We start from the raw sequence: 13,678 nt of genomic DNA, 5'->3' as shown, positions 1-13,678 counted from the left end.
ACACCAGTTCTTCACTTTATCACATATTCTGTGGAAAAACACTTTCACTCCTTTATATAATATTATTTAAACTTGATTTAATATCATATTTCATTTTACTTTAAAAACGTTTCTTAATTATAAATTCATGCCTTACTGTATATATTGTTTTTGAGTATTCATGAAATAACAGTAAAATTCTGTCAAATCAAATTTGTACAGTGTAAGAAAGCAAAAAAGAGAATACTTTTAAGATAAGACAAACAGGTGTTTCAACCTTCTTAACTATTCTACGAAGTCCCTAATTTGTATAAATTCGTACCATGTGAGTCATACAAAAATTCAGGATTATTGGAAAAAAGCCTAGTGAAGCCCTTAACCCCACACCTGCACCTAACCGTCAGTCATACAAAAGCAAATCATACTCAAACATGCAGGCCGTACGAATGTGAGAAAAACTGTGCGAGAGAGAGAGCAGGAGAGAGCGAACGTCCTGCGAGCTGATATACATTCTCACAGTAAACCTTCCTTCGCCCTTGATCGAAGAATCAGGACAGGGTGTTGCTATGGAGACCTGGCTTAACATCAGTTTCCACAGCAATTTGGAGGAGAAAGTGGTTGTCAGGAGCTACCAAGAGATGGGTGAAAAGCAAGGACACTGCCATATGGTTCAAACCGGCGCACCAGTCACTCGCTATGACCTGAGGTAACGTGCTTTATTTGTTTTAAATGCCACATTTTCATAAAACTATTAAAATACACATCGACATTTCGGTATCTCGCTCCTAACTCTGCAGTGTTCAAAGACAGTCTCTCCACCAAGAACCAGCGGGTCCCTGAAGAGCTTCTGGGTTATTTAGATAGAACATCTGCTTCTACTATTATTATGAAGGGCAAAAAATGGCAAGCAATGTCACCAGCTCAATGCTCTGGTTTTCTCAGAGGGTGGGGGGGGGGATGGGGTTGAGAGGAAGCAGGGACTAAATAGGTCATAACTCAGAATTCAGTTTTTCTGAAAACAGGAAAAGGATGTGAACTTGTTAAAAGGGTAAACATGGTTTAGAAACTGCTGTGAAAAGTCTCTTCAAGGTCTATTTTATTCAATGTCAAATCTTATTTGGGACTTTATTAAACAGTAGATTGCAGGGTAACAGAAGAAAGAGGAGAATGAGGACCAGCCTGAAATCCTGTGTCTAACTGAACAACAGAATATGAAGGATAGCATAGCAAATAGCATTTGTGCTTTTCTATAGCTCAGTAGTTAGACCACGGCCCCAAAGTCCGTTTACTGAAGTCGTGCCACTCGGCAGACATGTTTGCAATGCCTCAGTTCAGCTATTTATGTCATACGAAATCCACAGTCCTATATACTTAAATGGGGGAAGGCAGATTTTCTTTTAATCGCTGCAAAAAATCACATTTAAACAGTATATTTCTGATCAATAATTAAACATGACATGAATTGTATCATAACTTTGGTTTGCTTGGCTTTAATTGCGCTAAAGTTCTTCGTACATACAGTTCGAAATATTTGTATGTGTTTTTTCGTAATTGGTGCTCGTTTGTACGGTGTCTCTGAATTGTCAAAACGCCTATCACAATTCTTGCAACAGATGCGAAAAACACAGAAAATCGCACCCAGTATAAATTTTTTTATGACGGACGAAAATATCAGTGACAGTGTGTAACTGCGATTGACACAACGTGAGATCGTATTTATTTTTTAATGTGCTGAAATTTCAGACCCAAATTTCAGACACAATGTGCAACGGCCTTTAAAATCACCTTTTTCAATGTCACCTCATCTCCTGCGCCTGCGCACAGGCTGGCAAGCGCCTCACCAGAGCCCCCCAGAGAATCGTCAGTCTTTACTGATTGATGATTGGCTTATTTTGCTGAAAGGCGGGACTTCCTTTGCTAGGCGGGACTTCCTTTGCCATATTGAGCGTTGCATTCCCCGCCATTCATTGTAACGGCAGTGCACCACCACGCTAGCAACACCAAGGTCATGGGTTCGATTCCAGGGATTGCATATACTTAGAATGAATGTATAGTATAATGAAACATAAATTGCTTTTGATAAAAGCATCTGCCAAAATGCGTTAAAAAAGAACAAATTAAATCTAATTTGTAAATATCCTCTATTGTGCGGTCACGTTATGTCTACAAAAGTTAGGTTGCATACGACTTCAATAATAGACATCAAATGGAACTCGAACATGACTTTAGATTAGACGAAAAACATCCATACACAGTTCGTCCTCATTTCAATCGACCACACACCACTGCAAGAGCTGTTCGTCTGATCTCCAACTGGGTTAGCTTGGGAATTTTACACAAATTCACAGAGATTAGTGTACAATCCTGCTCTATCACCATCATGGCCTTCAGCAAAGCAAGTAAAGTAGGTTGTTCAGTGTTCAAAGCAATTCCTGTACACACTTTTGCTAGCAGCATCCAGTGCATGTTAAATAATCCAACAACCCCGAAAACAGGATCTCGAAAAATGTGATGGACTTTCCATTTAAAACACAAACACACCTTCAGAAATTTTTAAATAAAAGCTTTGTATAACATGCAGATCTGAAGGTATGACACAAGTTGGAAACACTATTATCACGCCGTCAAACATAGAAAATTACACCGTTCAATCGTTTAACTGACATTCACCATCTTTAGTCATTTTCTCAATTATTTTGTCTACAGGAAAGTCTTGTGTGGAGCATTGATCTTCACCTTGCAGGCATTCAAAAATAAAACCTGTGAGGTCAGTACTCTTATGTAGGGCATTGCTGCTTTGTAACCATTGCACGGGTGGAATCCATTCAATAGGATCACAGCATAAAGGATTGATAAGAGCTGAAATCAAGTGGGCTTCACATAAAAGACTGGGCAAGGCCAGCAAATATGACTCTGTATCCATTGAATAAAACAATGCAGGATTTTAGCGGTCGCAATTTCAGTTCTCACATCCTAGCAGGAAGCCATTTTGCCGGGTAATGTGGAAGACATTGTCTGCTCATTTGCTTTTGTAAATTATGCACTGAGTTAGCATTCTGCCATCCATGTAGCAAACTTGTGCTAGATCTGTGAAATAACAGCCTTGACTTAAGTTTGCATATGATTAGTTTTTTTTCCTTTGGCATCAATGATAAAATGTAAATATATATGCACATTTCACACAACATGCAAAACGTTTAATAAGTGGTTACAGTACATGGTGAACAAAATAATGGGAAGAACTTACAGTATGATCTTACATGATGTCAGGCTATAGGCATCACTTACAAAAATAAGTATATTAAAAGTTCATTTTGTTAAGTATACTAACGTAAAATTTTACTTTACTTTATGTAGTAAGTGTGCTTATATTAATGTATTAGGGCAATTCCAGCGTTATGGACCTGACATTTTGCGCTATGGACATGACATAAAAATGCTTAGAGAATGAATTTGCTACGATTATATTGAACCATCTGTTTATATTTTACCAAACTCTTGTTGATTCTAAACATCAAAATCATCAGTCTATGAAAAAAATATGTATTTAAAAAAAGGGAAATAAACACGTTTTTTGGGTGACGATAAACTTTGTAGGATTTCTGTAAAATAAAATAAAAAAATAAAAAACAATCCTGAAGCAATAATACCCAATGAATGGAGAAGGGATCCCTCTTTATAGAACATAAAGTAGTTACTTTGTGTTCATTTTCATGTGTCCATTTATGATGAATATGTAGCGTTATGGATGAGACAATCCTGAAAATGGCACTTACCTGACTATGAAAAATCATGCACTTAAAGTAAAACAAATGATTTACAAATTTGAAGAGAGATCTCACATGGGTATTACAACCACCAAATGTAAAAATCTGTGCGGTTACCATAGTAAAAACCGCTGGTTAAAACTTACATTTCAAAGTGTAACTGTATATACAGGCCTACGACTTTTCTGTCAGTATAGTATCCTAATGACTCTTATGATCATATTTTAATGGAAACCATTGGAATTTCTTTGACGGTTTTTATTGGGTTTCTATTGGGTTTCTTTCAGCAGGGAGACCAATAAATCTGATTTTTGTGACCTGTCTAAACAAACCCTTTTCACGATTACTTTTTTCAAAGTCGTTCTCGTGTGTTTTTAGTTTTTTTAATTGTCTGAGAGCATCACAACACTTTTTTATTTGATTTGCTACCTTTCACAGCTTTCATCAATATCAGTTTGTCAGCGGAGAAATCCGGTTGAATTGCAAAAAGGTCAAAGCAGCCACAAACAGAACTGCTCCTCTCTCCAGGGCCTGTATGGCCTCCGCTGGCTGAAAGGACGGATAATTGTTTGTGATATATATAAAAGAGCGAGACAAGGCTTTGTCTAGCTTACAGAAATCAATACTGGTAAGCCTCAATCTCGACGGACTGAGCGCGGCTGTGAAAGACGTAAACAGTGGTGTCTGGCCGAGCGGTGACAGGCGGGTTTCTCTTACCGATCCATTTGTCGTTTGCGTACCAGGACAGGTTGCCTTTTGTGCTATCATAGTATCCAATCTTTTTGTAGCTCCCACCTGAGGAAGAAAGGTAGAAAGTTTCTTTTTGCTCAACTGGTAGAGCATCACGCTAACAAATGCTAAGATTGTGGGTTTGGTTTTTAGAGAACAGAAACTAAATAGACAAAATGTGAAAGTGACTTTCATGTTTGGAGTAAAATAAATCTTGAACTATGGTGAGCTGAAAATGCAAGGTTGACTTAAAGGCATGTAAAAAACATTCCCCTGAGAAAATATAGCATCTAATTAACATGTGCCAAGGAAAGGTCACAAAACTCTCTTGCACCAAGCAAAGCAATGAAAGCGACCTGACTCAACATGTTTGAAGAGGAGGTGAATTATACTGTAGTATAACTATCGTTATACTGTACTAAAACATTGCACATTTAAAATGTATTAAAATGCAATAAACTTTGTTTACATCTTAGATTTGTTAGTTTTTTTGTTTATTTATTACCACTGCACTTTACAGCAAGAGAGAGACTACCTTGAAGTTGCTCTATTAGAGTCCAGGCCATACGCGATCCCTGAGCATCGAACACAACATGACCCTGCAAGATATACAGTCATGTATTAAAACTCATCTTTTATGAAATCTATTTCCCATTTATTGTACCAACCAACAAACAACATAAACGTAAAATTCAAAGCATCCGTAAGTTGTAAGATGGATGCAGCAGTCATAGTTGCATTATGAAAAGGGAGAACGTTGTGTCTTTGTACATAAAAAAAAGCTGTTTTTGACGCGTCCGGGAAATGAACGTCTGAGCTATATCATCTTTTAACATTTATTAGTATTTAAGAGTGTTTCCTTTGGTGTTTGAAAAGTGAATCGCCAACTCACAGATACTCCTTCAAACGAGCTTGTGTTGAGGGCTCGGTAAATCTCTGCTGTGATATCTTTGTTGTTGTAGTTGAAGTCCTCCAGTGCCCACCCTTTGGCCCTCAGGGGGGCCACAGTTTTATTGAGGGCCAGTGCAAGGGCCCATATGGCATCATACGCCAGCGGAGCTTCCTGAAACCCACCCGTTTCCTCAGGGTTTTTCCCACCCAGACGTGACATCAGCTGTGCCATGAAGTCCTGCGAGGTCTGTGTGTGATTTTGAAGAATTAATGACATGATGCACAAGATCATGATACTGGTAGAAAAAAAACTGATATCTTGTCATAGTATTAAACTAAAATTTTTAAAAAGTTGATTAATTCGAATTGGATTTATCCTCGTTTCATTTTGAACCATTAAAATGTATATCTATCTATAAAATGTCAAAAATAAAAAATCTGTCTTGCATAATTAACATTTTCAGATTTCATATAGACTAATAAATATTATATAATATAGATTTGTGAACATTTTAAAGAATAATTTCTATATACACGCTGGAATTAAATAGGAGTAGGTTTGTTTAAATATCTAATCTTAAATATAAATAGTAAATAACATGCACCTTCGCAAACATAAATACTTATCTTTCCTTCTGCAAATTCCCTTTCTAGTGTGACAATCGCTGTGAAATATCGCTTTAAAACTTTCATTTCCTTTTATTTTTTAAATAATTTATCTTATGACAGTTAAACAGTGAACACTATATTGACTGCAGTCATTAGCTGTTCTCAGAAATAGAGGCTCTGTATGACTCACTCACCAGGTTTGAAGCACCGCGGACGATCTCTGGATTCAGCATCACGATTTCAGTGGTGACGTGCCCTTCCACCGCCTCCGTCATGTTCTCCACTGTGCAGTTGATGGCCGGATCTTTGATCTTAAACCAGTTATCTGCGTACCAGCCGATGAGGAACCATACATACTTCTTACCATAAAGTTTCTCTTTAAAGACCTGCCAAAGTTAACACCACAGTTTAAAGGCTTGCACTTTTACATTTTTTATTTCAGTTAAACCCCAATAAATTACAGCAATTTAAGATAAGCAGGATCATCAAGCTAAATTGATAAAAAAATCAGGAGTCCCCCCACAAATGTTACTTGCCTCACAAAACACTTTTCTTGCTTCAGTCTCGTAAAAGAGGCCGACTATGATTCTCGCATCTTGACGCTGGAGAAATGAGGAAAAAAAGGTTAAACAGCAAAAACTAAAAACTTGCAATACATTGCAAAAATTGTTTCAAACAAACTCCCATCTGCCACTGGACAGACAAACACAACCACACTAAAACATTATTATTTCATTAGGCCCTGCGGCTAGATTTTACGACTTTAGCAACTTTAAAAAAAATGAAAAATGTATTTAGTATTCAGTAAATACTTTTGACCATAGCTAAAAATGTTTTTGCCTTATGTCGCCAATACTTCAATGTTATATGTAAATAAGATTGTAGTTATAATACATTAATTTACTGCGACCTGAAATACTTGATTCTGATTGGCTAGTCACAACATTCCACAGTTCATTTTTTAACTGACAACCAACCGCTCAAAACAAACCAAAAACAAAGGGTCATCTGGGTATGCTACTGTTAATCATCTTGACCTGTGCAATTTAGTATTACACTAATTAAAAACATAAATCTCAAATTAAAAACACATGAGATTATTATTATTTACCACAACCAAATGGAATGAATCTTTATGTCTCGCCTGAAAACTTGCTTCAGGTTGCCTCCAGACCCTGTCAGGGTTTATTTCGTCTTTTTATTTATACTTTCCAGTGTTTACTAATGGGAAAACGTCCTTACCTAGTTCTTTTGCCATCAAAACAATCGCGCAAACAATCTCATTTAATATAAAAAGCTGTCTAACTATGCAACAAAATCTGTCAGCAGCAACCGTGACAGCATGCGAACCGTCACTCTATCTGACGACGGGGACCAATTCTTCAGAGTGTTGATTTATTTCACATAAGATTTTCATGCCTGCTAGCGAGCTACCCGACACGCCGAGGAGAAAGGAAGTGAGTGGCTGGTGAATATTTCATCAAAGCACCTTTAGGTTTTTGACAGCCACCGCGGGATCAGTGAGGAAGCTCTGCCTGACACTTATCTCGATGCCGGCCTCCTTTACTCGCTCTTCCAAATCATCCAACGTCTGTGAAGAGAGACAGACAACAGTCAAACGGGGAAACAGGAAAGATGTTCGTGCAGAAAAAGTGAGCACATAAAGAGATAAAGGCAGAATTGAGAGAGTAAGAAGAGAGCAGAATAAATGGGGGGTCATGAGATGAATGGCTAGAGAGCAGACCAAAGCAAAAAACAGATGGAGAGTGAGAGAGCGTTTATAAAAAAAAGGAATAGGAATATCAATACAGTGCAATGTGTAAAGATGGAGATATGGAAACTGCTGATGCCATTGGATGGGGAGGGAAGATGGTGAAGATTGAGGGGAGAAAAACTGGATTGAAAGTAAATGAGAAAACGAAATGAGCTGGTGAAGTGATGGAGGGAGGATCACTAGCCTAGTGGAATTACACTGGCTCAATACTGAATCAATTCATATTCCGAGCAGCCAACATGAAGAAAATGACTTCAAGTTCTTTGTCATTTAAAGTCAGTATAACCAACCTGTCATGGTTCTGCGACCAGACCAAGAAAGACATGACATAAAGAGGCAGAACCATGGCAGAGCTTCATGTATTATGTGGAGAGAGGCAATTTTGGCCCTTATGGCCATACGATCCGGTCTCCTCTTCGTCCATGCCCCCTTGTTTCCTCATTATTGCTGGTTACTGATTTCATGCCCTACTTTATTTGATCCCTTATTTGAGCCCCTGTGTTCTCTGTATTGTGCTGGTTCATTTCGTTGCATGATGTGAGTTCAGTGTAGTTTAGTCCAGTTATTTGTACGTCAATATCAATGTTTATCTTTAGTCTTGTCTAGTGTAGTTTAGTCCGTGTTCCTGTCACTCTGTCATGTTGACCTTGTCCTTTGTATATTACCCCCTCATGGGTTTTTGTTTTGTCTTTTGTAAATAAATGTCTTGTTAACCTTACCCGCTGTATGCACCTGGGTCCTCTGTCCTTGTCTCGAAAGTGACACAACCACTATCGTTTTTTCATTTACTCTTAGGCATTTATCTTACTCTTAAAGGGGCCACTAAGCTTACAAAGGGTCAGATTATAATTTTTTGTTGTCATGTTTCAACACTATTTTTACTTTCCCATTGACTGTTTTGAAAAATAGGCTGTAGCGATAGTGCTCTGATGCACTGAGGCTGTGGGGTACAATCCAAAACAATGTGTTTGCAAAAGGTTCTGAAATATTCTGCACAAACTGTTAAAAAGGTAAATGAGTCCAAAAATAAAACCTATTTCATCATTTACAAACCCTCATATCATTCCTAACCCTTCAGTTTTATTCTTGTACAGAACATAAAATAATATTTTTGACAAACGTTGGTAACTTAACAACATTTGACTTCCACTGCATGGACACAAAATCATTTCTCGAAATATCGTTTTTGTTCCACAGAAGAAAGAGACTTTTGAATGACATGAGGGTTATTAAATGATGACAGAATATGTATTTAAGGTTGAACTTCCTTTTTAGTAAATCATTAATTCCTAAGATAAAAAAAACAGTGAAAGTGTTTATTAGTTCCAAAAAAGACAACAATCTTCAGAGCTGGTAACAAAAACGGCACATTGAAAAGAAATACTGCATGCTGGACTGACCGAGGTAAAAACTTCAGTGGTTTGCTGGATAGTGGCGATCTTAGTCCATCCCCACTTCTGGAAGAGCCGAACACGTGTAGGATTATGCAAAGTTGCTGACGGGTGCGTACGGAAGAAAGTGGGGAAGCGCTGACGATTAGATAAAGCCGGAGAACTAGAGCCGTATGAGAACTAAAGAGTGAGAGAGAGAAAGAGAGAGTATTGAAATGATGTACCATATGGTTGACCTTTTTTTGATATTTCTGAGAAGCACATAAACACATAACCAAGCAAAAAATGCGAGTCAGATTTCTATACACACTGTAGGAGAGCAAAATGTCAACCCACTGAAGACAGAGCTTTGAAAAAACCTAAATAAACAAGTCAATCTGTTTTTATCCACAGTTGACCTGTCAGTTCTTTAGAAGGCACGTCAATGCAAACAAATGTATGCTCCAGTTTTTTATAATTTCATATTTCAGTTTTAAATAGTGATACGGTTTGCTTGTTAATTAAAAAAACTCTGTAATATTGGTTCTTAAAAAAATCACTCTTATAATCTAATATACATAAAAAGCAACTGAAGTAAACACACGTTTCCAACTTTTCAAAATTACGTGAAGAAATTACAAAGTTTAGACTCATCCTTTGTACACTTGAATGTACAAATCTGATGAGAACTAAGTTAGGGTTGAGAACAGTCATTTTCTTATTCTTCAGCGAATGGAAAGAACATAAGAAATGTAAAAAGATAATTACTTTTCCAATTATTTCTTCTATTTTGATACTTTTCTCACATTTAAACATTCTCTTTTGCTTCTTTGTTATTTGTTTGTTTGTTTACTTATTTTTTCAGCTACTTCAATGCAATGTCAACTAACTGCTTTTACAAAGTAACAACAATATGTAAATTCTTTTTGTTTCTCGACCCACAAACTATACAAAACATTAAAAATCTTGTTCGGTTTTGCCAATTTTACTCATCTAAATATTGAATATAGGTTTACTTAAAAAAGTAATGATTTTCTTCTTCTAAGGAGAACATCAAAATTAATGCACTTGTCAAATATTTATAATTTTGCTTCAAAAGACATTTCAATAAACCATTTTTTAATTTTATAATCCCAGTAGGAAAAATTCTATACTTCAAAGTAGTATATGATTGACAACACAAATTTTAGTGGGTACAAGCAGCACACACACACATACCACGATGAGATTCCACATGCGTGCCGCCTCGGCCACCAGCGTGGACACAGAGCTGCAGCCGGGCATAAGAACGATCTTTATCGGCTCTGTGTATAGCAGGTCATACAGCAGTTTTGTGGCTTCACCTGGGTCACACTGAAACCAAGACGAAAGTCAAAATGACACTTGAGGACGACATCATCAATAAATCAAAAAAAAAAAAAATTTGAATCGACAAAGTAACATGGCATCTCAGAAAATTGGCTCATTAGAGCGCATGGTGCCCTTTTCACTCTGATCCGATGCGGATCACTGTGACACACACAACAGGAAGTGATTCACAAATGAGGGGGTGAATGTTAGCATGTGGCAGATGTAGCACGATGTAATGGTACTCTTGGTAACAACACTTAATTACAAGGACAGTCTTACACCATTTAACTTTTGTTAAAGTTAGAATTCAATGAGACGGTGCTGGATATCTTCTTTTGTGTTCTGCACAAGAAAGAAAGTGAGAAAAAGCATTTTAAATTTTGGGTGAACTATCCCTCTAACACTCCAATTAATTGGCATAAAACATGTCAGCTTTTACCCATCGCATCAATCTCTAAACTTTTAAAAGAGCCACTTGTGGTTTCCTTACTCCAGCTTTCCTCGACATCTCCAGGGAGCTTTCTTATTCTGAACACGAGCTCGGTGCAGCAGCCATAGAAAGGAACTGAAGATATTTGACGTGAGGAAAGCATCTGTGTTCTTTAAGTCCCTGGGGCTGAAGGTTATGCAGGTTTCAGGACTAGAATATTGAGTGCCAGCAGAAAAGGGCAACACAACCTCCTTCTCCCACATGACAACTGCTTGTTACGGTTGATATATTAAAAAGTAAACTGTGAATGAATAATAGACTATATGTAACTGAAGTAATTAGGAAAGCGGGTTTCTCCGTTGACAGTGTTAAATACTGAAGGAAAGAATTCACTCAAAGGTCCAGGGTATGAAATTTGCCGGCATCTAGTGGTGAGATAAGGAATTGCAACCAACGGCTCAATCAACCCCTCTTTTTCGAAGCACAGTGAATGACACAGCACTAAGATGTCACGTTTTCACTTATTTCCGAAGGCGATAACGTATTTACGAAATGAGCTCTGTAGAGCAGTTTGTCGCTTTAGGGCTACTGTAGAAACAACATGACGATTCCATGTAAGGGGACCCGTGGTGTATGTAGATAGAAATAGATCATTCTAAGGTAATTAAAACAAAACGCTTCATTAAGTAAGGTCTTTATACCTCTGAAGGTAAATTATATGCATTTCTGTCTATAGATCCTCCCAAAAAATGACTCATTGAACCGTAAAAACAAACTATCTTCTGTTATCTATAACAAACTGTTCTCTATAATGCTCTTCATTTAGATTAATAAATGCAAAAATCTGCACTAACCATAGCATGCACGTCTTGCCCCAAGTCATAAAACGTGATCGTGAGCATCATTGAGACCTTCTGCCAGACCATTAGCTTCCATGAGCTTCTGTTGACTTTGTTTACTATAGACGCACAAATACCGACTGTCTCATTCCACCGAAGAAAAACACGTACAAGCCTTCCCATGACTCAGACTGTGAATGAGCTGTTATCCGCTGTTCTGCCTTTTATTAACTAACAAGTGTTGGTTTGTTATTTCGGAGCTACATCTCCAAAACCCAGACGAGAATGAATATAGCATGCGTTTGGATATGGAAATCCGTCTCGTTACAATCTGGATGCAACAGATGCCAATTAAAACACGGAAAGCACAAGTGTATCATCAGGACATCAATCTCTCTCTCTCTCTCTTTCTCTCTCTCTGCCACAGTCTCGCTCTATCACGGTTAATAATTGATCAAAGTTTGCAGCTTGAGCTTTGATATAACCATGGGAACAGTCTGGAGTGGTTGAGCATATCGGTGCAAGGGGGTCCCTGTAAATATCTGTGCTAACACACACAAACACAAGCTGGACTGCGACTTAAAGCAACCTCAGACTATTCTTGTTAGCGTCTCGGTGACATTAGAGGCCTGTAGAGTGATTCAGTAAAATGTAACTCACTCATTTTATAGTTCGCTCACAAGTCACAACTGTATATTGCGCCAGTTTGTTTTGTTTTATTACACTGACAGAACAAGCTTTCATTTGTTGATGTGGCTTTTGAAACAAAGGATTGAATTAAATAACATTTATTAATGGCAGATAAAATACATTTGATATAATATACAGTTTAAAAACTATGACAGAGTTTGCAGTGCAAAGGCCATTGGTTCGATTCAGGAAAGATGTACCTTGAATGTATTGTAGGTCCCCATGTATTGTGTAAAATAAAATATGAAATTGACTATGAATGAGGGATCTGTGCTATATTTTGGGAATAGATTTGGCAACCTCCCAAAGCCCTTTTTTTTTGCATTCATAGGCACCAATCACAATATAAACAATTTTTTAGCATTATGTCCCTTTTTGAAACTTCTACATTGTTTAAAAAATCACAAAAATTAACTAAATTCCCAATAGGGAAACTTTTGAAACATGAAATATCTGACAAAATTGGATAAAGAAACGTAATCTATGTTCCGCAGCCAGAGCATGGCACGGTTATAAAAACACTCATTTATGAAATAAATATTTATCAAATGTCAAATTAAATTGGGAATTTGGGGGTCACTTTCATGTTTTTACGAAAACATTGTTCTGCGTGATAATTGGTTGTTTGAGAGAGATTAATAAAAATCCCTGACATGCCCGAGGTTCTTTCAACAGTAATTAAATGCAAAGCCCATTTCAAATTTGATTTTCTCTCCTTGTAATTACATTTCTGACACCAAAAGCAATTTTGATTAAAATCTCATCCAGGTATAAAGTACTCCCCAATCGAGAAGATATGCTGAAAATATCTGCCAGCTTAAATGTCAATAAGGCTGGAAACTTCACACCTGCTCTTCTGTCTCAACGATTTACGCTACCACATGACATTCCTACACTGTCCACACAGAGCCTTTCCAATAGTGCAGTTGTCCACTGTCTAAATGCAATATGACTCAAAATTTCAAGATTGTTTTAATTTTAGACTTAAGAGATGGAAATATAAAAAAGGCAATTTGATCCCATCCATGGCAACAATAATATTTTATAATTTCAGAATCATATTTTTGTATATAAAATTGTGCAAAATATGTTGATTATTTATATTTAATTAAAATTATTTTGCTTACCTCATTGACAAATAAAGAAACATTTAACTTGGCTAACTCTTTCATTTCACCACATGAAAAGAAAAAATATTTTTGTTGCAATGTAAACTTATAATTGGGATAAAATGAAATATTTAAATATAT

At 37.0% G+C, this 13,678-nt stretch overlaps 1 protein-coding gene across 1 annotated transcript in view; it reads right to left on the bottom strand.

Moving 5' to 3' along the window:
* gabbr1a (gamma-aminobutyric acid (GABA) B receptor, 1a) overlaps positions 1-13,678 on the bottom strand; it is a 37,303-nt gene that overhangs the window by 14,721 nt on the left and 8,904 nt on the right. The window contains exons 8-15 of the mRNA XM_056757162.1: positions 10,338-10,472; positions 9,150-9,320; positions 7,465-7,566; positions 6,512-6,577; positions 6,170-6,361; positions 5,368-5,613; positions 5,011-5,074; positions 4,464-4,541 (exon numbers count right to left, since the gene is read on the bottom strand). Coding sequence (XP_056613140.1) covers positions 4,464-4,541; positions 5,011-5,074; positions 5,368-5,613; positions 6,170-6,361; positions 6,512-6,577; positions 7,465-7,566; positions 9,150-9,320; positions 10,338-10,472 — 1,054 coding nt within the window. The remainder of the gene's footprint in view (positions 1-4,463; positions 4,542-5,010; positions 5,075-5,367; positions 5,614-6,169; positions 6,362-6,511; positions 6,578-7,464; positions 7,567-9,149; positions 9,321-10,337; positions 10,473-13,678) is intronic.

Source organism: Triplophysa dalaica, chromosome 9, assembly GCF_015846415.1.
Source record: "Triplophysa dalaica isolate WHDGS20190420 chromosome 9, ASM1584641v1, whole genome shotgun sequence".
In the NCBI taxonomy this organism is placed as follows: Eukaryota; Metazoa; Chordata; class Actinopteri; order Cypriniformes; family Nemacheilidae; genus Triplophysa; species Triplophysa dalaica.
This window is presented reverse-complemented; position numbering and strand designations above follow the sequence as displayed.